Source organism: Manacus candei, unplaced genomic scaffold (genome assembly GCF_025592945.1).
Source record: "Manacus candei isolate 608988 ecotype Guabito, Panama unplaced genomic scaffold, ASM2559294v1 h1tg000010l, whole genome shotgun sequence".
Classification (NCBI taxonomy): Eukaryota; Metazoa; Chordata; class Aves; order Passeriformes; family Pipridae; genus Manacus; species Manacus candei.
The window spans coordinates 6,966,713-6,993,122 of record NW_026138058.1 but is presented as its reverse complement, the minus strand read 5'-3'; the positions used below and the strand labels follow the sequence as shown (position 1 = coordinate 6,993,122).

At 39.9% G+C, this 26,410-nt stretch overlaps 2 protein-coding genes across 7 annotated transcripts in view; one reads left to right on the top strand and one right to left on the bottom strand.

The window, feature by feature from the left end:
- Positions 1-470: 470 nt before the first annotated feature.
- On the bottom strand, positions 471-24,529 carry RNF170 (ring finger protein 170). Of its 4 annotated transcripts, XM_051777586.1 has the most exons (8): positions 24,460-24,529; positions 21,828-21,885; positions 15,063-15,206; positions 10,160-10,235; positions 8,700-8,808; positions 7,573-7,646; positions 5,229-5,333; positions 471-3,738 (listed from the first exon to the last, which is right to left on the bottom strand). In XM_051777586.1, exons 3-8 carry the CDS (start codon positions 15,197-15,199, stop codon positions 3,469-3,471), a joined length of 771 nt encoding a protein of 256 aa, XP_051633546.1. In that variant the 5' UTR covers positions 15,200-15,206; positions 21,828-21,885; positions 24,460-24,529; the 3' UTR covers positions 471-3,468. The 4 variants fall into 4 exon arrangements, with proteins under 4 accessions (XP_051633546.1, XP_051633547.1, XP_051633550.1 ...); XM_051777587.1 differs by lacking the exons at positions 21,828-21,885; positions 24,460-24,529 and adding an exon at positions 18,317-18,395; XM_051777590.1 differs by lacking the exons at positions 15,063-15,206; positions 24,460-24,529 and having other exon boundaries at positions 21,828-21,881.
- A 35-nt stretch (positions 24,530-24,564) lies between these two features.
- The window catches only part of HOOK3 (hook microtubule tethering protein 3), an 82,614-nt gene continuing 80,768 nt past the window's right edge, over positions 24,565-26,410 (top strand). For all 3 annotated transcript variants that reach the window (XM_051777537.1, XM_051777539.1, XM_051777536.1), the window contains exon 1: positions 24,565-24,725. In XM_051777537.1, the coding sequence (XP_051633497.1) occupies positions 24,669-24,725 (57 nt within the window). In that variant the 5' untranslated portion in view covers positions 24,565-24,668. The remainder of the gene's footprint in view (positions 24,726-26,410) is intronic.

Below are 26,410 nucleotides of genomic sequence, written 5' to 3'. Positions count from 1 at the left end.
GAGAAATTTATCTCCAAGTCAGATAAATTTATCTATAAAAGGTACCCACACTGAGCCCAGGTGCACAGTCACCCCCAGGACACCCCAGCTGGCTTGATGCTGGAGCCAGGACTGGTGATCTGTCTTTCCCTCTCCCTTTCTTTCTCTCTGCCCCTCTTTAATTCATCTCTCTGTTCCCTTTCACCCTACCTCACTCTTCAAAACCCACAACCTACTTTTATAGTAGGTCCAGGACTAACACACCAATTTCCATGCGAAGTGTGTAATTTACTAATAAAACCTTGTAAGCTTTTGCAGACCCTCTGATTTTTGTCATTCCTTTCAACCATAAGCACCTATGAATCTTGAGTGCTCCCTTTCCCTTAAGGGTGGGATGCCACACTGACAACTTTATCCCAGGGAAGTGGAAAAAAGGGGAAATAAAAAAACATTGGAGCCAGAAAGTCAATAAAATAATACAAGAGAATCTCTTACTTTAACAGCAATTTATTATCATTAAAAGTAACAACAAGTAGTTTTATATCCTTTAGTCTTAAAAATCTAGTGTAACATACTGCTACGGTTCTATGAAACTTACAGCAAAATTGTATCCCCAAACCACACCGTTCTGCCTGCTCCTCACAGACATCACTGGTGTGGCACACGAACAGCACAGAAACGGATCGCTCTGTACAGTGATGACCATTAGGCCTCAAGATGCTACAAGTTACTGTGTAAGAGCTATTAAATATAACTTCTGTTTTCCTCCTTGTTAATATTGCTGGAACAATCATGTATTTCACAAAGTTTTTTGGTGACACTGTCATCTTTTAAGGACTGTATTTTATCTCTGTACTTCTTCCCGATATAGTTTTCCATTTTTTTCTTCCCCCCCCTCCCGGTGACACGCCTACCCCATCCCAGGAGACAAAACCAAGCACACAGCAACACATATTTTCTTCACATCCTGAAGCCAGGGCTCAGCTCTAGCCCTTACCTTTAACATTGCTGCCAGAACAACTTGGCAGCACACAGTTCAGGAATAACACACGCTCATGTTTTAATCTGCAGCTTCTTGGGAGCTCTAGAGCTTAGGTTAAGTTCAAGATAAGTGCCCAAGATAGCTAATTTACAGCTATTTCAGATTTGTGTAAAGGAACAGCAGCCAGACGCTGCAGGACAGATGCATCTTCACATTACACAAAAAGGCCTGAGCAAGTCATAATACTGCTTGTCACCAGCTTGCAGGACCAAAAAAAGAGTATCCACAAGCAAGCACACGTATTGGTGAAAAAGAAGGATGGTCCTAATTCTGTCAAGCATTTAATGTGTTGAATTTAAGCTTACAATGTTACCCAATATTCAAAAGTAAGCAGAAGCCTCTGAGTGAAACCTTTCTGGCCATCAGAAATGTACTGAAGAAAAGGAACATGGGGAAACTTCATACAGGCATTCAGATGTGGTTTGTGTATGATTTCAGGTACGCCAGGAGGTCTGCTCTTCAGGAGCAGACCCCTTAGACTGGATGCATATTTCTGCATGAACTTCACAGTAGCATGTGGGACTGGGAAGCTCAAAGAACACAAATCAGCAAGCACGTTCATGTGCATCTATATCCACTCTGGATTTAGAAAACCACAGGAAAATGATAAACACAATCATAGGGTAAAAGTATGGAGGAGATATTAGATCAACAAATTCTGTGAATGGACTCCAGTTATTGTACAACAGCAGTTCACACTCTTCTCTAAACAGACCTACAAGTTAAACTCCAGGAGAAAAGGGGGCATTAAACTTACTCAATTAAAAACAAATTTTTGGAGTTTGCCCTCAGCTGGATTTCTCGGGAAAACAAAAAAATCCCCAAAGCAATACTTCCAGCAAAACTGTGAAATCTTGTCTTACCTAACATCCTAGACCACTATCTTGCTTTGTAAATGTACCTAACAGCTTATAAATATCCCATGCTTACTCAATAATACTTTAATGACTTTTAACTGAGGTAGCCACTAAACCATCACCATACATTAGCAGTGCCAACAAAATGGGAAAAGCTCAACCGAGAAGCTCAAGAACAGTGAGTTTGCAAAAGCCAACAGCACTTGCTTCCAAAAATGTAATTTTCTGTCTAGCTGTCCTCCTCCTACCCTTGTTGCACTTCCCTTTTCTCTTCTTGCCCATCTCTAACAAACAGCAATAAAGAAAAATTTAGCTTTCCAGTTAATTTGTAAAATGTCTCTGGATTTTCAAAAGTAAGTTTTCAAATGAAGAATCAGAGAATTTTGTTTTAAATGAATGTCATTTAAAACACTGACACTGAAGGACAATCTCCACCCCCAACCACTGACACCTCAGGTTCCAGCTCTATCATCTTCCTGCACATGCCTAAGTGTGGAAAGACACCTGCATGGGGAAAACACTGAAATTGTGAAAAGGTCCCTTTCATTGTAAGTCTCATCTCATATATGTAAACATGCTAAGAATCATCTGTCAATTCACTGTCTTTCAAGTACTCAGGAAGTTAAAATAAAATTGCAATCATCATTCTTCTAGCTAAAAAATACATTGATCTGTCACATCCTGGACCTTTCTAGTGGCGTTCCCTGCTTAAAATGAAAGTATTTTCAAATTACTATGATAGCCTGTGATCAAATTCAACATGAAAAAAAAAAAAAAGATCAGCTTTAGGGATGATTAATACCCTGGTATTTTTAAAAACATTTCCAGGATTTTTTTGTGGTCCCTTATCACAGATATTTTTCAAGGTAATGCAGAACCCCTTCTATCCACATCCAAGTCAACCAACCAAAAAAGAAAATGTAGATCAGATACCTTGTGTACATACCCAAATACAAAACCAAAATGGTATGAATTGCATGCAGCTGTACACAGTGCAGTTCAAGCAACACTGAGGTGTCACCCTTGCTTTTGTGAAGCATCTGGACAACAGCAAACTGCGGGGTGATAACTGTAATGCAGTCTTTGGGTTTCTTCTTCCACAGAGACACACAAAGCTACTTTTATTTCAAAAAACTCTACCCCACAACAGTAAGACATCGAACAATTTAGCCATGACAACTGTACTGTGAAGAATTTCTGAATTTTCTTACATTTGTTTAGATCACTCAAATGGACTTACTGTTTGAAGTCCTTTGCTAGAATTTTATTTTCACAAACCACAACACACCAAAAAGGTGTTTCCTGCTTTGATTAGATACAGCTGTTCATCAGGTGGAAGGTAGATGAAGGCAGTTTATTACAACACAATAAAACTAATCTCCTCCTTATGAAGCATATGTAACGCACAAATTAAAGATTCCAGTTAAGCATCACCATGTATCAACCCTTCATACTTATATGAGCCAACCAGCTAAGAAACTGTTACTACTAAAATTGTACACAGGCACCTTGCCATATCATACTTACATTACAGTTCTCTTTTTAAAACATTCCACAACTGCCTCTGCTTTTGGGCCATTTTTGTCCATTTCATCTGTTCAGACGCTGTGTCACCACTTCTCGGTACATGATAGAGATATATATCAGCAGAAGAAAAATGACAAAGAAATCATCCAAGAAACCCAGAATTCCGAAGAGTGCTTCAGGAAGAAAATCCAGAGGTGAAGCCAGGTAGAGCAAGGCTCCAATTAAGCAGAGGAATATTCTGATGCGAAACATCCAGAAGAGGCCCCCAACAGAAAACATCTCCCTGAAAGCATGTCGCAGTAAAGTGGGCAGATCCATAATTCTTTCCATAATCTATAAAGAAACCAAAAGTTAATATTTGGCTTTAGCAACACATCCACGCTAAATTGAAGTTTCTATTACTACATTACAGATGAGAAACTTTTAGTTTATAACAATTAAAACAAAAACCAGTAAGAAAAGACTTAACGATTTAGTTTAGTGGGGTAATACAGCAGATTTGGAATATATATGCTTTTAATAAATAGTCAAACTGTGTTATTGTATAATATAAAACATACATCACTAGGAAATACATTGGCATCTGCTATGAAGGAAAAGCAATGACTACTGGAGGAAAACAAATATACTAAAGAACCTTTAATCCATTCCTGGCTCCTTTCTATTTTTCTACTATGATTCTGACACATTAGTGAGGGACTGCTCAGTAGAAAATATTTGGGCTTTGGTCGTGAAGAGGAGAAAGGGGTGAACTTTCACATTTTTTTTAAACCTGTTCCTTTCTACTGTACACAGTTTCTACACAGGGCCATTAAACTCCATTAAAATGAGTTATTGCCAAGGCTGAAAAGGTTTTAGAGAAAGGAATTTTGCGTGTGGTGAAGGCAAAACACTGTGTATAAATCAAAGACAATTTATCTAGTCTAATCAGGGCTTTAGTGCAGACTTCTGACGAGCTGTCAGACGAGTTACTGGGGACTAGACACAGAGCCCACAGAGAGGTCTAATGGAGCCTGAAAGGTAGTCTCAAACTATTCTGGATCAAAAGCATAACTGCTTTGTGGTTTAGAACATGAAAAAAAAACCCTCCCTCTTCTGTCTCTTTGGACTGTAAATTTTTCTTGCTGATGCTTTCTCACTATATCCAAATCCAGTGGACAAATGAAGACAAGCAGGGAGTTACTAGTGTGTGTGCGTGTTCCTTTCACCTTGCGAATCAGCACACACATGGAAGACACGCTCCCAAGGCTGACATTCAAAAGTTTGCAGAACTGTTTAGCTGTTTATAGAAAAAAAAATCCTGTTTTCATCACTTAGAGAGGAGCATAAAGACTGCAGGAAATCTGTGAGGAAAATTAAAAAGTCAAGACAGTATATAGCTTGAAATCTGAAGAAGAAAGGGGCAGAGTAGAACCTTTTCTAATCAATGTAAAGAGATCAGTCAAATGAATATTCTTACTTGCAGGTCATGTATTTCAGTAAGTATTTTTAATAATTATCGATCCTTTCAAAATAATGACTCATACCTAAAAAGCAGCTTAACACATGACCAGGGAACTCAAGGCTTACTAGTGGTTCTCACTCACAACAAAAATGCAAGTTTCTGTACATTTCCACAAATTACTAATAAATAACTTTGAGGTCTTGGGTTTGACCTAACTATATAAATGTGAATTTCCTAAAAAAAAAACTTGCCTGAGACCCAGGCATCATGAAGAGAAAATCCATACTCCAGGGCAAAACAAAAAAGGAAAAATCATAAAAAAATGCTTTTAATCTCTCCTAAAACCACTGACTTCTGCCCAAATTTACCCAAAACTTACAGATCTGGGCTGTCCAGAGAATCTCCGATTGTAATCACTAACATCTTGAAACACTTGGTTTGCACCCTGCTGATCTTCACCAAAGAGTGGTAAAAACAACGTTACCTAGGCACAAGAGGGAGGTTATGTTACATGTGCAACTGTTTTTTAAATGCATTGTGAACCATAAATGAGAACAGTCATCTTCAGTTAACTACACAGAACAAACTTTGGTTTAGTTTAATATTTAATAGGAGAATAAACTGAAACTAAATAAACTAACATGGATACCACTATTAAGTTTTAACTAATTAATTGCTTACAGTTCTTTGCAGAATATTAATTTTTAAAGAGATTGTAAAAAAAAAAAAAGCCCAAGAACCTTCCCTTCAAAGGAGGATTACAGATATTTTTTCTAAGCACCTAAATGCTTTATGTTTCATAAGTGGGGCAGATGATTATGAGAACAAAGTCAATTTACCAAATTAATCTAATTTTGTTTCTTAAACTGAAAATCAAATAAAGCAATCAAGGAGGTCTTTCTTTTTCTATTGTTAGAATGGCCTTGCATGTCAACAAACAAGCAGCAAAACTTACATTTTTGCATATGGGTATTCATACCAAGATGAAGGAGAATAATACAGAATAATAAATGAACAGCTCTTCAGTAAGCACAGAGAATTCTGCTCTGTTCTTGGGTTAACTTTCATGCAAACATAGAGCAATATGGAAGGTCATATTCACAGAATCACAGTATCACAAGTCCTACTCAGCCCTGCACAGACCCATCCCCAAGAGTCACACCATGTGCCTGAGAGTATCATCCAAACCTTTCTTGAACTCTGTCAGGCTTGGTGCTGTGACCACTTCCCAGGGGAGCCTGTTCAATGCCCAACCACCCTCTGGGGGAAGAACTTCTTCCTAATATCCAATCTAAACCTCCCCTGACATAACTTCAGGCCATTCCCTCAGGTTCTGTCACTGGTCACCACAGAGCAGAGATCAGTGCCTGCCCCTCCTCTTCCCCTCCCAAGGAAGTTGTAACTGCAATGAGCTCTCCCCTCAGTCTCCTCTTCTCCAGCTGAACACACCAAGTGCCCTCAGCCGCTCCTCACAAGGCTTCCCCTCAAGGCCCTTCACCATCTTTACTGCCCTCCTTTGGACACTCTCTAACAGCTTCATATCCTTCTTGTATTGTGGTGCCCCAAACTGCACACAATATTCACATAGATCTTGAATCTGTGTGGCAGTCACATTTAGCAGATGACAGCATGAGCAGATCTACATTCAACTCCTAGCCCTGCCACAAACCTTCTGTATGACTCATGTTGTTCATGTGTACATATTTCTCCTCCTCATTTATAAATTAGGGTGAGAATGAATACATAACCATGCAAGCAGTACCACCTAATTTATCTGTTGCTCAGAAGAAGGTAAATGAATATAGATGTAAGGAAAGACACTAAAAAAATCACTTTCCCCCTTCCTCACTTTTAGCTTTTGTGTCTTTTTCCTCACTGACTACACTCTAAACCTACACCTTCTTCCTCCAGTCATACCTATTATTCTTTCCTTCATCTGTGTTCTTACAGTCATTTGTCCTGCTGAAAAACACAATCACAGCAGGATGTAACGGAGGGGTAAGGGTAAGAAGCAAGTTATACAATTCATCACAGGTTAGTAGCTTTGTAGTTTGTGCACTGATAAAATAAAGATGTACATCCGTTAAAACATACACTATCAGAGACTCAAGAGATCCTAAGAAAGAGTTAATGAGTTGCAGGAACATATTTCAAACTGACAATGTAAGTAAGTCGCGTAGGAAGTAAGTTAATGCTTGCTCTACAAAGCTCAAATTAATAATACATACAAGCTAAAAATAGGGACAAAATAAGAAATTGACATGGATAGGTTTTTTTGGTAGGGAGAGAAGGAAGGGAGAGGGTACTTCTCAGAAACCAGTAGTGTACTGCCTACTGGCAGTCTTCCAGAACAGCCAGGCCTTTTAGATGCAAGTTCTGGTAAGGAAGTTTTATTAGATCCCAAACAGAAAGCATGAAAGGATCATAGTTAAAATCCCACAATTTTCTGTTTTCATATACTCTTTTACAGAAAAATGTCTGACTTAGCACTGTTTACTTATATTTGAGTTGCAGAAACAATCTGTATTTTTTGAGCTGTTTGGGAAAGCAAAAAGTTCAGAAAAACTGAATGTCCACTATTGATGTCTTTACATATCTCTCTATTAAGTCAGCTTCTCAGACTTCTTCATCTGTCAGCCTCACTACTGAGGTTCACATGTAGGTGCCTTGAGGCAAGCTGTACTAGATAGCCAAACTGTCAGGTTCACAACTTAAAATATTACCGTCTGCCTGCAGATTGGACAACGGATGGCACCGAGCCATGAGCCATACCTCCAGTAGGCAATAATGCAGGAACCTGATGAAAGCAAGTTACAGACATTTAAACTTCTGAGCTGAAAAACCTCATTGCCTGAAACAATACGTTACACACCAAGGAAAACAACAGAAGTGTATAAGCAGTTAGGTTAAATCTACGTTTTCTTATGTAATTTTGTATACGGCATTCACTGAAGGTGCCAAGAACCAACATATTCAAATTCAGTGCTATTAGTGAGAAAAATCCTGAACAGGATTCAACTGAATCATTAATTTTAAGGTATTACTTCCTTTTTAGTCATTAAGAAACAGATAATTAAAATTTTTGCCAGTTCAAAATGTAAAAGTCACAAAAATGTCAGGAGGTGTAAAATTTATCCTAAAAACTTGGCTGTATCACCAGAGTTTCAACAGATGAAGAAATATATCAAAAGGTGAGTACTTTAACTGTTCTCCAAACTTGTACATTTTTTCATTTAAACAACTAGGCATGGTATGCACTATATGCTCCATAAAACTAGATGAATGCCATGAAAGAATCCTACTGGGAACCTGAAGGAGAGGAAGTAAAATGCTGTGTAGGATGTTTACATATAAATTTGAATAGCAGGGCCACACACAAAAAAAAAAACCAAAAACAACCAAAAAGGCAAATGCTTTAATCATTGTGAACTTGGTCTTAATTCTTCAGGACTTCCAAGAAAAAGAATATTCTCTGAGATAAAAATAATATAAAGCAGAATGTTTTACTCTTTCTAAACCAGTTTTCCTAAATAGCACATTTCCAAATGTTTTTCAGTCTCTTCAGTTGTTTACTGCAATGGAAAAAAATTATACTCTTTGACACTTTAAAATTAACCACATTTGAAGTCCTGATAGCATAGAAAAAAAGTGAAGAACACTCTCAAAGTGACTGTTTATTAACAAATGTGTTTTCTCATCTATTTATAAAAAAAAAAAAATTATTTCTAATGCAGACTGAAAGCCAGTTAAAAGCAAACAAAGCCTTGAATTAGGGTGGCTGTACTTGTGCCAAAAGTTTGTATTCCTGTTCTGGTTTTTTCTTTGCAACTTGGGAGTTTTTCTTGCTTACCACAGAAGAGATGCCCGCAGTTTGTTTCTATAGGAAACGTAGCCTGCTGCAAACAGACTGGACAGGACATGTCTGTATAAAAGCGATGTCGGTCACCAGCAGAGGCATCCTGCAGGAACAGCAGAGAAATGCAAAGTGTTAAGAGATACTATTTTTATATAAGTCTGCTGGGTTTAAAATAATAATAATAATAAATTAGCATTCATTTACTACAAGTCAAACACACAGAGCTATGTGAAATGAAGGAGAAATATATTTAAGCGCAAAAATCAAACCCACTTAAATGCACTGATTCACTAAGCAAGTTCTTCTTGTGACCAGTCCATTATTTTCCCTTCATCTGTTATATAAGTGTGTGCTTCACGGTTGAAGACCACAAAGAAGGAACCTCCTTGGTTCTTCACATTGAGTTAGGCTAGATATGCTGAAGCATGAATAACAACCTCAGATCTGTATTGTTATTTCATTATCCCAGACAGTAGATCTGTCCAGAACCAGGTAACTGAACTGTGTTGCTCACCAGCTGCAGCATTTAGTGTTTTCAAGCCCAAGCACAGACACCAGCTTGTGTAAGTCACTGTCATGAAATAGTTTTTCTCCTCATTTTGCTGTATTTGTCTTCCCCATAAATATGCACTGCCATTATTTCAAGAAGTATCACAGCGAAAGACTCTTCTCAACATTCTCCAGAGGAATGGCTTTTCACTCTGGGGCTGGTACTCAGAAATTTCCAGTAACTTGGCCTAGACTCTACCTGTCAGAACTAGATGCAGTCATAGAATCAAGGAGTGGTCTGAACTGGAAGGACCTTTAAAGATCACCCAGTTCCAACCCTTCTGCCAGGGGCAGGGACACCTTTCATTAGACTAGGTTGCTCCATGCCATGTCCAACCTAGCCTTAAACACTTCCAGGGATGGGGCATCCATAACTTCTTTGGGCAACCTGTTCCAGTGCTTCACCACCCTAAGACTAAAGAATTTCTCCCTTATGTCCCATCTAAACCTATCTTCTTTCGGTTTAAAACCATTGCCCCCTATCCTGTTACTAACGGCTTTGGTAAAAAAGTTTCTGTCACTCTTTGTTGCTTGGCTCTTGCTGCTGTGCCATTGTTCTGCTACACACTGTTTTATCAGTCTAAATACCTAAGCCCTCTCCTGCCTCGGCAACTGTACTCCAGATTTCCTTTCCTTTACCACTAAGTTCCCAGGAGCACTGCAGGAAAGCACACAGCGTCATCCAACATGCTCCACCTTGTGGCAAAAACTTGTTTGAGAAAAAGAACCAGCCAAATAACTAGTTTTAATTAAGAAAGCCTATGTTATCTCATTACTTGATGAATTTCAAAGATGCCCCTGTACAGTAAGTAAGCTTCTATAAAACCAGCTTCTTCCAGAACCTCAGAGAAGTCTACACTACCCCACATCAGAGAGCAGAATGGTGGCAACGCTCAGCACAGCACCTGCTCCGTTTGAAGCTGCTGACGAAGAGCTCGCACTAGCTCTTGATTTTCTGGATGTATGTTCTGATGTTCATTTCTGCGAAAGGAAACACAAGCAATAAAAAAACACTGTGACCCAACGCTGAGAAATAAGTCATTGGAAAAAAACATGAAACTTGAACAAAGGGCAAAAAAAATCATTCTTTCCTGCTTTAAAGGACTTTAAAGGAAGTACACAAATAATTAAGGAAACAGGACATTTATTCTGGATCCTAAAGTTACTTTGGACATTTAAAGCTGTATAGCAGCCAGATTTTTCAGACAGACTCCATAATCAGTCATTAAATCCTGTTAAAACTAGATCTGAATCTGAAAAACAATTAAACCATAAACCTACAAAAACTGAAGTTGCCTGAAAGCTTTTATATTAAACATGCAGAAATAATTTTCAATTATGTCTCCACTGTTAGTTTTTTACTTGTTGGTTTACTCATAGATTTATTATTTTTTCACTTACTGCCTAAGTTATAGAGTTGAAACCTCCTAACTATTTCAATTTTATCTGCTACATAACATTTACATAAGAAAGGGTAGACAAACTCTTCGATTTAGAATGTTGAATTTATGTAACTATCAGCAGACTGGATATAAAAAGAAATCATTCTTTTAAAATCACTCTTTTTTTTAAAAAGAAAGACTCTACAGGCAAGAAAACGACAGGTTGGAGATGCCAAGAGGAGTCATAGGGAAGGGACTCACTGGAGAAAGGAGGATGGATATATTACAAATTTGAAATTCAAAAGCACAATGGGAACTGAATTGGAATTAAAAAAAATGCTGACAACAATTTTTATGCTTTATTTATTCATATGGATTTCAATGGTGGTACATTCTGCTCATCACTGTTGAGGTCTCAGCTGGATTCTGTTCTCCATTTTGTGCTAAATGCATAAAAACATATAGAGAAGATGGAGGAAGTTCAGAAGAGAATAAGAACTATTGCTCACATTTTTTAAACACTAAAGAAAGAAGAAATGTCAGTTTATATAGAAGACTGTTCATGGAGAGAAAAGAGGACAGGATAAGGCTTTCATTCTATAGATATGAGCAATTATTTCCCACAGTTATCTAAGGCTCATGGAAAACCATTTCTAAGGCTCATGGAAAACCATTTCTAACCACTAAGTGTACAAAACAAGAGAAGATTACTTCAGGGTATTGTGATCTATCCTTGACTAGAAGCTAAAAAAAAACAAACATGTTGCAATGCTTCCAGTGATATCTAGGCAAGCTGATCCTCTGTAAAAGATGAGGGCTGGACTGGCTGAATTTTTAGGACATTTTTTGGTCACAGTTCTATTACACCATTTCCTCAGTGGCTCTAGGAGCTTCTGCAATATTTTCCTTCATTTAATGTGGGCAATCACAATACTGCATTACTGCTATGTTTAACATTTTATCTACTTCATTCTTTCTTCAAGGAGGAATAGACAAGCCCCATATTTTTCATACTAATACCTTCATGGCTATCTGTAAAGAGTGAATGTATTTAACATTAATGTGGGTGACATGTATGAAAGTTATATAAAGAGAAGGCTCTATTAAAACTCTTCTTACCCACCGTGGGTCACCATGAGTCAGATTTGGTGGATGTTGTCTGTCATACATGTTATATGTATAAAAGTATTTTCTTGTTTAGATGCTACAAACCTTCAGTTTGCCAGAACTTTTGATACATATGGAAATTCAATTCAATTCACACAAGAGTAGAAGATGTGAATTATAAGCCAGTTTAATTTGGTTTCTCCACAAACAACCAATTGCAAATTCGCTTTTAAAATGTTAATTTATATGACTTTACCCTGGTATCACATGCTGTGCTGAGTAGATGAGAGCATTTGTACAGCTGTAGAAGTATAGCATATACTGTCACTTATGCATAAGATGATGAGGTAGCAAAACACTGTGCAATATTCAGGAAGGTACAGGCACATCAAACTCATAACTCCTGTCATGTAATTAGAGTGAGAAGATAAATTAAATAAATGAAAACCAGTATGCTGCTATGTAACTAAAGGTATTATCAAACACAAGCCAGAAAGAAATGAAGTTAGATGCAAAGGCTTTTTACTTCCCCACTGCGGAGTGCTAGTACTCCAAAACTAGAGGAAAAAAGTCCCATGATGTGGAAAGATTGTATTATGTACCACAGAGGGACCCACAAAAATACTATTATTGGAAGGAGGAAGGCTGCCTACTCATACAGTGTGCAGTGTCACACAAGGAAAGTTAGGGACAGCACTTATGGGGACTGGTGCATCGCTGTGCAGTGATGGTCACTGTTAATTTTCAAGGATTAAGATCTCACTTCTGCTGAAAATATTGACTTCATCTTATAATCAAACCATATGATGGCATAGAAAAATGAGTTCAAAGGTCTAAACCTGCAGATCCATAAACATGGAGTAGGTAAGTCATCTGGGACAAACAGGAAATCCCTAGTAGAGAATTAAAGGGTAAGTCTCCCTTGTCTCTCTCTCTCAATTTGTTGACTAGTCTGAATTTTTACAATCTCACTTGTAATGTGACAACCTACTCACCGATTTTAAAGATGATGGAAAGAAATCTGGCTTCATTTTATCAAAATTCATAATTCAAAAACATACAGGCTTTACAAAAGTATCATATAGTACCTGAACTAAACATCTGCAACTTGCTACACATGTTAATTATGGATAGTAAGTTTCTCTGCCAGAAGCATGAACACCTTCAGCTCATGCCTTGATGTGATGTTTCATTGAGTTCTCAGCGCTGGAAGCAAGTACAGTAACCATATCCCTTAACAGTTCTTTCCATATTCCACTTCTGCCTCCTAAGATCTCCTGCAACAGGTACTTATCTACTTTCCCTTTTTATTCTGTTCCTGCAACTGCTCATTACCCTAAGCATTCTTTCATGTATTCTTACCCAGGACCTGCTCCTACCCAACTTCAGTATTTCAGATGTTGCGTACAGAAATATGGGTGGCAAAGAGACTGGGCTAATGGACACAGTATAAGGATCACACAGACCATTATAATGGCTAAGATAACAAGATAAGAAGAAGAAGAAAATATCCTTCTTCTCCCCCACTTTGTGCTAAATAAATTAAAAGTACTATAGCTTTTTTACTGTACAGCTTTTCTACCATACTGTGCAGATTTTGATGGTGACAACACAAAGGAGGTAGAGAAAAAGTGCTGCTGAATACAGGCAATTTCAGAAGGTACCAGAAGGCAGAGCAGAGAGGTAAGAGGATGCTGGTAAGACTGTCAGTCATCACAGAATCATAGCATATAATGAGCTGGAAGGGACTCACAAGGATCATCAAGTCCAACCTCTGGCCCTACGCAGAATCCCAAGAATCACACCATGTGCCTGAGAGTGTTTCTTGAACTCTGTCAGGTGTGGTGCTGGGACCAGTTCCCTGGGGAGCCTGTTCCAGTGCCCAATCACCCTCTGGGAGAAAAACTTTTTCCTGGTACCTAATCTAAACCTCCCCTGACTCAGCTTCAGGCAATTTCCTCGAGTCCTGTCACTGGACAAGACTCATACAATGCAGAAGTAAACAAGCTTCCAGACTGGAAGCTTTGTGTCTGAGTTTGTTTGCCCCTCCAGAAAATAAACCATTGAAGTATGTAGCAGGATCCACAGACAAACCTTTTACCTAGGTCATTACACTGCAGAGGTAGTTAGTAATTAGCCCTTATCTCCCTCTCCAAGTAACCTTTCATCATTGATGTACCGCCTCCCTGAACTCCAGTTCTGACTGAACTCCTGCTACTCTTGCCCACTGCTGACCCTCTCTTCTTTTTTCATGTTCCTAACTTACTTAATAAAGTTCAAAATATTTTAAATTTAATTTTTAAACTAAAGACAATTCAAGTCACAATTGCCAAAAATGCCAACATAATGGATAGAGAAGTCATTAGAGAGCAGAGGTAAAAGAGGCCATCTTGAAGCAATCTGAGTAACTGGAACAGTTTTGGGGAAAAAAGGCAAGGTGAAGAGAATATGTTTCTCCTAAGATTCCTTTGTGGTCTCCTGGTTCTGAACAGCAGCACTGCCTTGTAGTCCAAGCAAGCTTTCCCACTTCTAGTTTCTTTTCTAGGTTGCTCTCAAGCAACTCCTACCCCTCTAATATTTCTCCTATGGACACATCCTCCTCAGTAAACTTCGTAATGCCAATGTGTCACTAAAATTGAGTTCTCTTAGTTCTGAAAACTATTCTGTTTTCAAAAGTCTACAGACATCCATAAAAACAAAAAGAAGCCAATTTGAAGCTCAGACTCATTTTCCCAAAACACATAGGCTAAGATATTTGCTAGATTAGAAAGAAAAACTCTGAAATGAAAATAAGTTTAAGAGTTATTGAATTCTGAATTTAGTGTTTTGATTTATGAAAAGCATATTAAAGTCCAATGTTCTAACAGCATATTCATCTATAAACAAATCAGTCAATTTGTTTGAAGTTTTTGGGTTTGGCTTCTTTTTTTTTTTTTGGAAGGAGACTGTGTCTAGAACATACATTGTAGGATTATACCCCACTTCAATTTTGGAGTCACTGTTGACAAATCTGTACTTTGTAACCAAATATGACACAGCAGCCATACAGACAGTGAATTCAGCCACTTTCAGTTTCAAGGAATGATGAACATTATTCAGTTTGATCATCTGAAGATAAGGAAGAGTTAAAGTCCACTTTTGAGAAATGCATCATTTCATTCTAACTGTGAGTTAAACCATGAAAGAGAGTAAGTGATTAAACAAACATTTCCTTAATGTCAAAAAGTCAGTTTTTATGTACCAATGCAAAAATTTGTCGAGAAAGTTAGAATTTTATAAATGCAGGTATGCTGATTAATTCCTGTCAACATATTCTCACCTTAAAAGCGTATATACCAGAGCAGCAATGAAAGTGAAACTGAGCACAACTGCCACCAGTACCTGGTCACTTATTCCTTCTATAACTGAATCATTATCTAGCTTCAAACTCTGAACTTCTGCTTGGTGACTGGCCATCACAGCTCTAAAATGTAAAAAGAAATACATACATATACATAAATATTAAGACATACGTGTGCACACATACATTATAAACATAGTTACAAACAATATATATACTCATCTATTCATATACACAACAAATTCCTGAAATGACAGAATAGTCATTGCTGGGGGAAAAGCTGTAAAGGAAGAAGGAATGGATCTATTTTTACTTAACACTGAGCTTGCTGTAGAGGTCTTGTGCAGTAGCGAACAGATCTTAAATGACTGTGTTGTGATTTAAAGATTTAAAAAAAAACCCAACAAACTCTCAGTTTACCTGGGAATCTTTACAAAATAAATTGCATAGGGATAGGTCACTACTGAATTGGACATATTCTAAGGAGAGTTTATTTAAAAAATTTATAATGACTCTGCATTATCAAGCATTTTAGTTATTACACATCACATAATTCCCGCTAGGCTACGCCAACACAGAAACCTAATTTTCACTACTTAGTGAATAAAGAAAAAAGAATATTTGGGGTTTATCTGTTTTTAGTGTTTAATGTCCATTTGCATACACAGGAATCACCCAAAGCATATTATACTTTGTCTGTCTTATCTGTGCTTTACTATTCTTCAGCTGGAAAGATGTAGAGAACTCAAAAAAAAAAAAAGAGTATTATCAGGTTTTCCTAGTCAGACTCATTTGTTTTATATTAATTTCACATATGTAGTCATCAGAATGACTGGCAGATGCTAACATTTATTAACCTACATCACTAACCTACAGCTGGAGACCTGCAAAATGAAATAGGTTTCCAACACGCTGCTACATCATTCCTGTTACAATCACAGTGAAATAAACAACAGCTGTGAATATTATGAAATCAGAAGGGTGAATGACATAAAAAGTCATACTGAAGCTATATCCATACACAGTTGAAGCATTTTTCACATGGAGCTGACATCAAATCCCAGTATCAGTTTCTGAAGGCAGGTAAGACAGGTATCATTTGCTCTATTTCCCAGTCCAGTGTGTTTGCCTTAAGCTTGAAAGCTTTCATCAGTGTTTCTCTACACTTCACGGCCCATGTGTCATTTTTTAATTTAAACTTTGCTGTGTAGCAAACATCACCAGACACCCTCTGGCCCTGAATTAATTGCAAAACCGAAATGAAATAACAAGTCATCAGGATTTTAGTGGATACCTGGAATGACTACCCTGGCAGTGCTTCAACATGCCAGTCAATGGCTAATATGAAAGTGTCATCTTTTCCATAAGACAGCTAGCCTCACCCTTCAGATTTTCTCTAGTATGAGCAGTGGAGCTTTTTTTCCATGCTTCCTTAAGTTTGTGGGGGCTGCCCTCTTGTAGCAGCAACACAAGAAAAGCTGATACATTCCAACAGCATTGTTAAAAAGGGTAAGTGGTATAGCATAATAAAGCACCATAAGAGCAGAGCAAACTCATAGAGAATGAAGGGGAGATTCCTCTAATTGTCATATTTTTGGGTTTTCACTGTGAAAACGAAAATGGAATAATGAAGCATATATGAAGTGAAACAATAAACTAAGTTATCGTAAGCGTCCCAGTCTGAACTGAGACTATTATTTCTGTAACTACAGTCATAAGTTTTTGCTAATTACAGCTTTCCATAAGCAACTGTGTCATAGTCTAACTACTGAAATGTCATTTAGTATTTGGAAAGAGTAACTTCTCCCGAAGGTGGAACACCAGTGACTCATCAACAGGCGTGTTTGAAGTAGGTCAGTATTAAGACAAGTTTCGTATATACTAATGAATAAAAGACCAGATCTTTGTGGAAAGGTCTTACATGGGAGCATCAGCCTACATGAAGAGTTACAGCATTTCTCTGCATAGCTAATTACACAATTATATTCCTATAGTTAAAGCCATGAGGCTTTAACTACAAGGAGATATTGTGTAAGCTTTCTGAGCAGCAATTCCCTGGTGCTGAGGATTTGTACTAGACGCTGTGATGCCTCCCCAGCTCAGCATTCCCAAGCTGCATACTTAATTTCTTTGCACATCCAATCCTGAAGAGGATTCTCTCTCTTACAGTACACCATTCTGGGACAGTCATTTTCCGCAACTGTGCATTCTAGTTCTTATGTTTTCTCTCCTTAAGTACCATCGCCACTCCACTAATTTTTACAGTGTCACATCGTAATTTCTGGGTTGACCACTCAGAACAAAATCAGAAGTAAATGCCAGGGAACTGGTATGTGTTAATCCCTCCTTGTCCTCCATTAGTTCTGTTAGAATAGACCAACATGCCAAGAACAACTACATCCCATGAAGTATGAAAAATTTTTCTTTTCCTTTTTTTTTTTTTTTTCAGAAATACACACTGTGGCAGAGATACAGATGACTTAGCTAACACCTGAAAGGTTTCCTTTGCTTGGTGCAATTTGAAACCAACATATGTATTGTCAATATCACACTAACTTAACTCAGTTTCCCTGAACAGCCTTCAAGCCATCCACCCTGGAGCTCCCTCTCCCTCTCTGTATATTCCTTGCAACAACACTCTTAATCCATATCTGCCTACCATTAATAGTACTCACTACATCTGCTTGCCTTCATTTCTGCTCATGCACTTTTCTTGAAATACCAAACTACAGTGCAAAAGTTACCAGCAGAACCCGAAAAAGAAACACACAGATCCTCACCTTCTCCTCGCTCTTGTATCTACCTCGCTCCTTCACTTTGCAACATATAAGATTTTACAAGAGCCATTTTCACACAAACGCAGTGTCCAACAGGAATTCTTGCAAAGTCTTTCTCGCTACATAAGACACCACTCCCTCAGACACTTCCTCCTCACTTGTGTATCAACACTGCAAAGATGTATAGAGGCAGGAGCGGAATCCCTGCCTCAGTCTCGCTCCCAGCTACTTCTATCACTGAATTCTAGAGAAGACAAGCTATCAATGCTAAAGGCTCATTTTGTTCATATTTTAACTTACTTGCTGCTTCTGGACAGCCAACAAGTGCTGAGCATATTTTCCTCATTATCTCTAGTGCTTTTTCTGAATCAGATCATTGCACAGGAGAGCTGACGTGAATTGTGTAGACTAGGAACTACAAACAGAAGGGTATCAGTTCAAAAGACCAATACATACTTTCTCTGAATTCAAGCCTCAGTAGAGACAGTAACAATCTTCTCCTCCTCCCGTTATCTCTGAGTTAGCATGTTAAAAAAGCAGTGGCTACAAGGAAAACAACGTTAAAATAAACTATTAGAAAAAAAATGTCTGCCTGAAGGAGGAAGGAATTTTCTGATTTCGAAGTTTGTTTTGAATGTTTTCAAACAAAATATCTAGAACTGCAAGCTTGCAGTTCATGTTTTTTTAAGGTGCAACCACAACAGCCCATGAAGACGTCTGCAGCAGTTTGCATGTGTGGTAGGCTAGGTAACAGTACTAAAATAGCTGCTGAGGAATCTTGCCTCGTAGTGCTCGTGTTTAGCAGAGGTGCTCTTTCAGGTGGTACAACTAATAAGCAAGATATGGGTGATTTAATTCTTAAATAAAGTAATGAACATGCTTCAGTCTTCAACTGGCATTCATAAAGACTGTATGAATGCCATAAAGTCTTCAGAGAAGACTTCCAGAATCAGACTTTATCACAGATATCTAATCACTCCTAAAATAATAACTGCTAATAATCTGATACAATTTAAGAGCAAGTTGACATGGTTTATACTAAATTCCATAAAAACCTACATACTATAGGTATATATTAATTCAGTAAAAACCATATATTGGTTATACTTAAGACTTTTTCTCTTTTTAGCCATTTAACAAGGATGGCTTTCTTAAACGAAAGCCCAATTCTGCCCTGTGTTCCAATTAGGTGACAAAAACCAAGCCACATCCAACAATACTCACATCAGAACTGGAATTCGTACAGTCAACTTCAGAATGTTAAAAGTATCACTTGCAAAGTTTAAAAAAACTGACAAAAATGTTGGGCCTTTTTCCTACATTAAAAACAGCAATAAAGAGGCCTAAAACTTAATTTCCAGTTTTATTTCATCTTATCCTCAGATTATTGGCACTTGCTTGAAGTGAAACAATATAGAAAGAGAAAAAAAGACAAGGAATTACTCCTCCATTCCACTTGGGATAGCTAAGTTACAGCTTGACGTTGCAGCACAGTAGGTAGACTGGGATCAGGTTTATCTGCATTAGGATTCCTGATAGCTACAGAATGTAAACAACCTCAGACCGAACTGCCCACAAAACGCTTGGCAATAGAAAGGAATGTAATTTGCTGTTTGCAAAATCGCGCAGTTTTGTTTGCAAAAACTGTCAGAAATTAAACGTCTGAACAGAAAACCATCTTGTCTACTATCAAACTGAGTGATCACTGACGCAACGTAACATTAATTTAATTACATTTCAAATAAGAATCTACATACCTTTCAAAAGTTACATTTTTCCCCTCTGTGGTTAAGTATGAACAGTGCATGCAGGTTCAAGCAAAAAAAGGAGAACCATTGTAAGCACTGCCGCAAGTACAATGTCTTTCATTCTTGGAAACTCATACAGATCCCATGGAAACGTCAGAGCATGAGGAAATGCACTACTGTGGATGTATTAGTTCTTAATTTTACAGATTTGAAAAGTATTATTAAAATTTTCAATGTTCAACAGACAGCACAGTTACGATATCCCATGCTATGGCTCATAAAGAAATTAAAACCATACAGTGTTTACCACAATATGTTAAATACCTGTTGTCAGCTATCCAAAGTGACAGTATTCCCAGAGTTTTCTGAAGGATTTGAACTTTTCCAAGTTTATCAGGGAAGTACCATATGCTAATATACTCTCAAAACCACGGAGAGTTTTAGAACCCACTACCAAAGGAATGTGCAAGTGTAGAGAAAAAGAAATAAGAGGCTCTCTTGATGTCTGAGAAATTAACAGTGAGGTAACACACAAGCAATACTGCTGTGAGATACAAGTTATTAACTTTATTAACCTACACGTTATTAACTGTACTGTATTGGCTTTGAGAGTATGGAACAATTTGCTCAAAATCAGAAAAGTAACCTCTACAACAATATGTCCTTTTGGGGACAGGCTGGGAGTGAACGGGATGGAACAATGGGATTTGGGTTTTTTTCACTTATATCAGTTTTATTTTGAGTGTCTTCCTCTTGATGCAGTACTGGCAGCCACCATCAGTACTTGAGAAAATTATGAAGTTAAGGCAGTGAAGGTGGGCTGGTGTGCAAATAAGAACTTGCAATTCCTTTTGCCATTTTGTTGTCTTTTATTAGCAAAAACATCATCTCTGCCCCTTAAAAATGCTGCTTAATTTGTAGAGATCATGTGTTTTCCGGGAGAAGATAATTCATCTCCAACTAGTAAAATATTGTGAGTCATGCTTTCTCAAGAACAAAAAGGCTTTAAATCCTCAAAATTTTCTTCCATGGTATGAGAAACAAATAAATAAAAAATTGGCTTAATTTGTATCAACATGTTTCTAATAAGATTGGCCTGTTTTAGATAACATGAATCAACTTCAAAGAATTTAAACATACTAAAACAGAGCATATTCTGTAATCTGCCTCCTGAACACATATTAGCTTATACTGAAATATCTAAGGCATAAATTTAGCATATTTCATTTCAGGGAAAAATAGACAAAAGTTCCCACAATAAAGACAAATTCTTATCTGTAGGGTAATAATTGAGATCTCTCCCATCAGATGTTGTCCAATTACTTTCTGCTTCAGGTTAGTAACAGGTCATGGCCACTGTGTGTGGTTGAGAACGGGACTTTGTGAATGGATTTGACCCAGCAAACTGTATCTTACAGTTATTTATGCTCTCTTTCTGTAAGAGCTCAAAGATACGCCCAGACTGCATTCAGAAAGAGTTAACAACAGCAGGTATGAAATAAGCATGATTAACAGTAAAAGTATTGAAGACTCTATGAGTTTAGTGGCCCGAATCCTAGATCAGCTAAATCCTGATGATACATTTTATACAGGTTCTTCAGTGTACTGAAGTTGGACTTTGAAATAGCGATGTAAGCAGATATAGCACTATAAACCAGAAACAATGGAAATGATGGATTGTGTACTCCGAAGAAACGGTTCTAAGGAAAGAGAATTTATTAGCTTTTCATATTTGTGAGCACAGTCTTACTTGAATAAAGCATACACAACAATCTCTAATACTAAGTATCTCCATACAGTTTAAAAATCAGGAGGAGAAATCCAAAGGGCACATTTACTAAGGGAAATTAAAAAAAAAACACAAATATAGCAACACATAACAGAAGATACATTCTGTGAGAAAATTGCTAAAACTGACTTGGGATCATCCTACTAGGGTTTCATGCAGTATGTTAATGCATGATTGTTATGAGATACAAATCAGCTCAACTGGTAGAATGAAATTACAGCCACACTCAGCTGTATATAATATTCAGTTACATCTTCGCTGTGAACCATCTTTGCTTTCAGGACTGTACATTCATGTGCATGCATGCTCTTTGCAAAAGAGAAAGAAAACAGCCTAAAGAGTCTTGCCAAAAGAGGGTAAGAGCAATTTCAGAAGGCAAATAATGGTTTTGTTCAGTCTACCTTAAGAACTGACCAACTGAGGCACTTGCCTGGTAAAGCAGGTTTCTGCAAGGTCTGAGGTCAGCAGTCTCTGAGGCACATTTTTTCCTGAAGAGAAAAGAAAAAAGAAGAAAAAAAGAAAAAAAGAAATATTCTATTTTGCTGATGGAATCATGCTTTGCAAGTTAAAAATAATGCAGATACGAATTCCAGATGCAATGCAGTAAGGGAAATTCTATTGAGAAAACAAAAACTCTATAAATATTTTTCTCGTGAGCTTGAAACCACATGGATGGCTTGAAGCAAAAACGACAAATTCAATGGCCTGTATAGCATTACTACTTTGAGTATCTGTCTGGATGATGCATGACCTGTTAAAATGATTCCCAACAAAGTCTTGCACTGCTTTTTAAGGCTAAAACATACCAGAAGGTATAGAGTTGTAAACAAACCAGAGTGTGGACCTGAATCCATATGCAGATAGGAGCATGAGGAAGAGCCTGACAACACCTTCATTTTGGATATCTGACTTCCCTGATCAGGCAGGAAGAAGAAGAAAATATTGTCACTTAATTATAATAATGTTTACTGAAATACGGTAATACTTCAGCTAAGAATGTAGAGGCTTCAAATCTCTTCCAGGAAAAGTGCCCAAGAATTCCTTATCGTAGAAAGCAACACTGGCAGATACAACCTCACATGTAAAATAGGCAGCAAGACAAAAAAGAATTACTGTATTTGATTGTGTCAACAAAATACAAGCTACACCTCACGGCAACAAGCAAAGCAGTGGGAAATGGGATCTAAAGGAAGATATGGCAGAAAACCTTAATGAAAAATACCTGTGTAATCAACTGTTTGTCAAAAGTACCAAGCATATTGCTCAAAGCACACATTAAAACTTATAATGGAATGCTACAGTTGTGCAGCTTTCTAAGACTTTAAAACTCATTCCCAAATGTGAAAGCTACCTTTAAACGCAGACAGATTCGATTTATAACTTAAATGGCATGTTATACAACGAGATCAGTCAGATGGTACTTTACTGGGAAGACTTGAAAGTTTTCATGGCTTCCACAATACATTTTAGTTCAAAATAGGCTGACAAAAAGGGAGCACTCAGATTTTGTCCACGCTACTAATTTATTTAATGGAAGAACTCTGAGAAACAGAGAAAAAGTGGCAGCTTCTACATTTGCAACCCTTCCTTTCTTGGCTGTTTATCCAGTTCTCAGCTGTTATCAGTGCACTGTGCCTGGTACTCCATCTTGTTGCATGTCAAGCCAGCTGTTAACTGATAGGGAACTGCAGAACTTATCATGATGTCACACATTGTCATTGTAAACTTCAGATGGGTCAGAATTTAACTGACTACTGACAAAGAGTTTCTCAAACTCTTCAGGTGACTCCTTCACAGCATAGTGGAGAGCTCCTCTGGTCAGGGCACAGTGAGGAAGCAGGAGCTCTCTTGCCACAGACAGACTCCTTGTCTTTGAGATTAAAAATTAACTGAATTACCTGAAGAATCACACATAATCAGTTAGGTCAGAAAAGACCTCTGAGATCATCAAGCCCAACCTATGACCAAACTCCACCGTGTCAACCGGACCATGGCACTGAGTGCCATGTCCAGTCTTTCCTTAAACACCTCCAGGGACCGTGACACCACCATCTCCCTGGGCACCCATTCCAACGTCTAATCACTCTTTCTGTGAAGAAATTCTTCCTAGTCACCATTTGGAGCTAGTGCTAAGCATAGAATATTAGAATGTTAAGGGTTGGAAGGGACCTTAAAGACGACCTAGTCCCAACCCTCTCTGTCATGAGCATGGACACCTCTCACTAGACCAGGTTGCTCAAGGCCTTATCCAACCTGGCCCTGAACACCCCCAGGGTTGGGACACCCACAACCTCCTTGGGCAATCGGTTCCACTGTCTCACCACACTTACAACAAAATATTTCTTCCTGATATCTTACCTAAATTTCCCCTCTTTCAGTTTGTACCCATTACTGCTTGCCCTATCACTACAGTTCCTGATGAAGAGTCCCTTTCCAGCTTCCCTGTAGGCTCCCTTCAGATACTGGAAGCTTTTCTCTTCTTTAATTTTTACTAGAGCCAAGTTCTGTTGAAAGTAAGTCAACATCTACTCCAAAAAAGAAAGGAAAACCTCGCAGAGGCCACTCCTTCCTCGAGCCAAGCCACACTAGACACTAAAAGAAGAATGTCTGATGTCTGTGGGTGCAAAGCTGTTTTCGACTACAAGAAGAGAGGAAAACCTTGCAGAGGCTGCCCCTTTCACTAACAGGAGAACCTCCGTGGGTGCAGGGTCATTTCCTGCTCCAGAAAGAGAATAAAACCTCGTAGGGGCCGCTCCACCCACACGCCAAGCCACAGCACGCTCACAGGAGGACGCTGTGGGTGCAGCACCCTCACAAGCCCACGCTCCCAGCCCCGCCGGACCCTGTCCCAACCAGCTCCTCCGCGCCCGCAGCCGAGGGCACACACACAGCCGGGGGGAGGGAAGGGCGCCGAGCTCTCCTCCCGCAGCCCTGCTGGCGGCGCACGAGGTGCCGCGGCGGGCCCGCAGCGGAGGGGAGTGGGCCGCGCCCCCCCTCCGTCCCGCCGGTGCCCCGGCCGGGCGCAGGGGGCGGCCGGCGGGCCCCGCAGCCCCCCGCGGTACCTCAGCTCCGCTCGCCGCCGGCCCGGCCCGGCCCCGCCCCGCTCGCCGCCGGGTCGCGCCGCGACCCCGCCCCGCCCCGCGGCCGCCGTGCGCAGGCGCGCGGCCGGGCCCCGTCAGGGCGCGGTGACGTGTGGGCGCCACCGCCCGGCCCGGGACGGGGCGGGGCGGGAGCGGCGGTACCGACCCGGCCGCGGCCCCGCAGCCCCGCCATGTTCAACGTGGAGAGCCTGGAGCGCGCCGAGCTGGGCGAGAGCCTCCTCACCTGGGTGAGTGCCGCGCTCCCGCCCGCGCTGCGCTGGGCCCTGCCGCAGGGACGCGGCGCCGGGCGCCTCCCGCCCCGCCGCCGCCCCGCTGCGGCGGGAGAGGCGCCGCGCCCCGGAGCCCGCCCCGAGCCGGGCTCTGCGGGGCCCCGGGGGACCGGCCTCGCCTTGTCCGTGCCCTGTCTTGTCGCTCCGGGGGTGCCCGCGGCGAGGCCTTGCTCCGCCCGAGCGCTGCCCCCGCGGCGGGCGAACAAAGGGCCGGGGCCGGCGCGGCCGAGGGAGCGCCCCCGGAGCGCCCGGGCTGTGCGGGTCAGCTGCGGGCCCTGGCTTTGGTCCTGTCCCCGGTCCTGTCCCCGCTGTGCCGTCCGTGTGTCACTGCCCCGCTGTTCTGGCCCGCCCGCCGCTCTCGGCCCCGTTTCTGACCAGAAACTTGTATTTCCGCCTGCTTGTTTTTCTCTGTGTTTAAGCAGCGCTTGAGTCTCGAGAGACAAAATTCCACCGGCGAAGTCGAGGATGATACAGTATAAAGCTAACCGGTTGATATATCCGTCCCTGGAGGGCTTCAAGGCCATCTTGGATGGGACGCTGAGCAACCTGGTCTAAATGAAAGATGTCTCTGCCCGCGGCAGGGGAGTTGGAACAAGATTATCTTCAGTGCCCCCTTCCAACCCAAACCATCCTACGATTCTATGATTTTATGCTAAGAATTACTTTATCTCGTTTTAATGTTTGGAGGTTGATCCAAAAAAAGTCTTCAGGTTACACTGTCGCTCCAAGAGCAGCCAAAATATAATGGACGTTTAGCTGGGTTTGCAGTTACTCTGTAACCTGAGCAGGGACTGTAACACAGCCACAAAACTTTGTATTTCTGTAGCAGCTGATTTGGTGGTTAGTTGTTTCGAACCGCTGGGTTTGGTTTTGTGGCAGGTTTGGAGTTTCCCCCCCCCCCCCAATAAAAAAAGATACCAAGGAAGTACTCGTTTATGAAACTCTGCAGTACAGTTGACTTGAAGAGAAACAGAGATTTTCAGACATCTGGTGTATGAGAGATCAGAGCTGACTGAAGCTCAGATGGTGATGAGTAAGTTCCTGGGGAATGACAGGTTAGGTTTCTCTATGAAAGTCAAAAAGGATGAGCAAGGAAAATTCACTAATTGTTAGAGGTGAGCAAGTGGCCTGGACATTACAGAAGGCGAGGTTTTGGGGAAGAATGTGCCCCAGTGCTTCATACAAGTCTGGAATAAGTAACTGAGTTTCTCTTTCCTTCATATTCCTGCCAATTTTAGCATCTTTGTTATGGTTGGCCACTTGTCTTGCTTTTGGTTTTCCATGCTTTCAGAAGTTGGGAATGGAAGTCCCAACATGAGGAATTTGATGTGTGTCAATACTGGCAAAGAAAGGCTGAGTGAGAGGCTCAGTTTTTATAATCTGCAGTCCTAAAGCTGTACCTATCCAGTGGGGGCTGGTCCTCTCTGTAGTTATAGTCCACACAGGTCCCTTTACAATTCTCAACTTTGCAGCCCCTCAGATCCTGAGCTAGTGAAGAAACTAGCCTTATCTTTTTGTGGTCAGCAGAAACAGTAGATCCTCTTAAACAGCTTTAGATTTGGTCAACATGAGTCTGAGATGAATGTGTGAAGTTATGGGTTATTTTTACAGTTTTGTCATTTTTTATGTGAATGTGCCTTTGA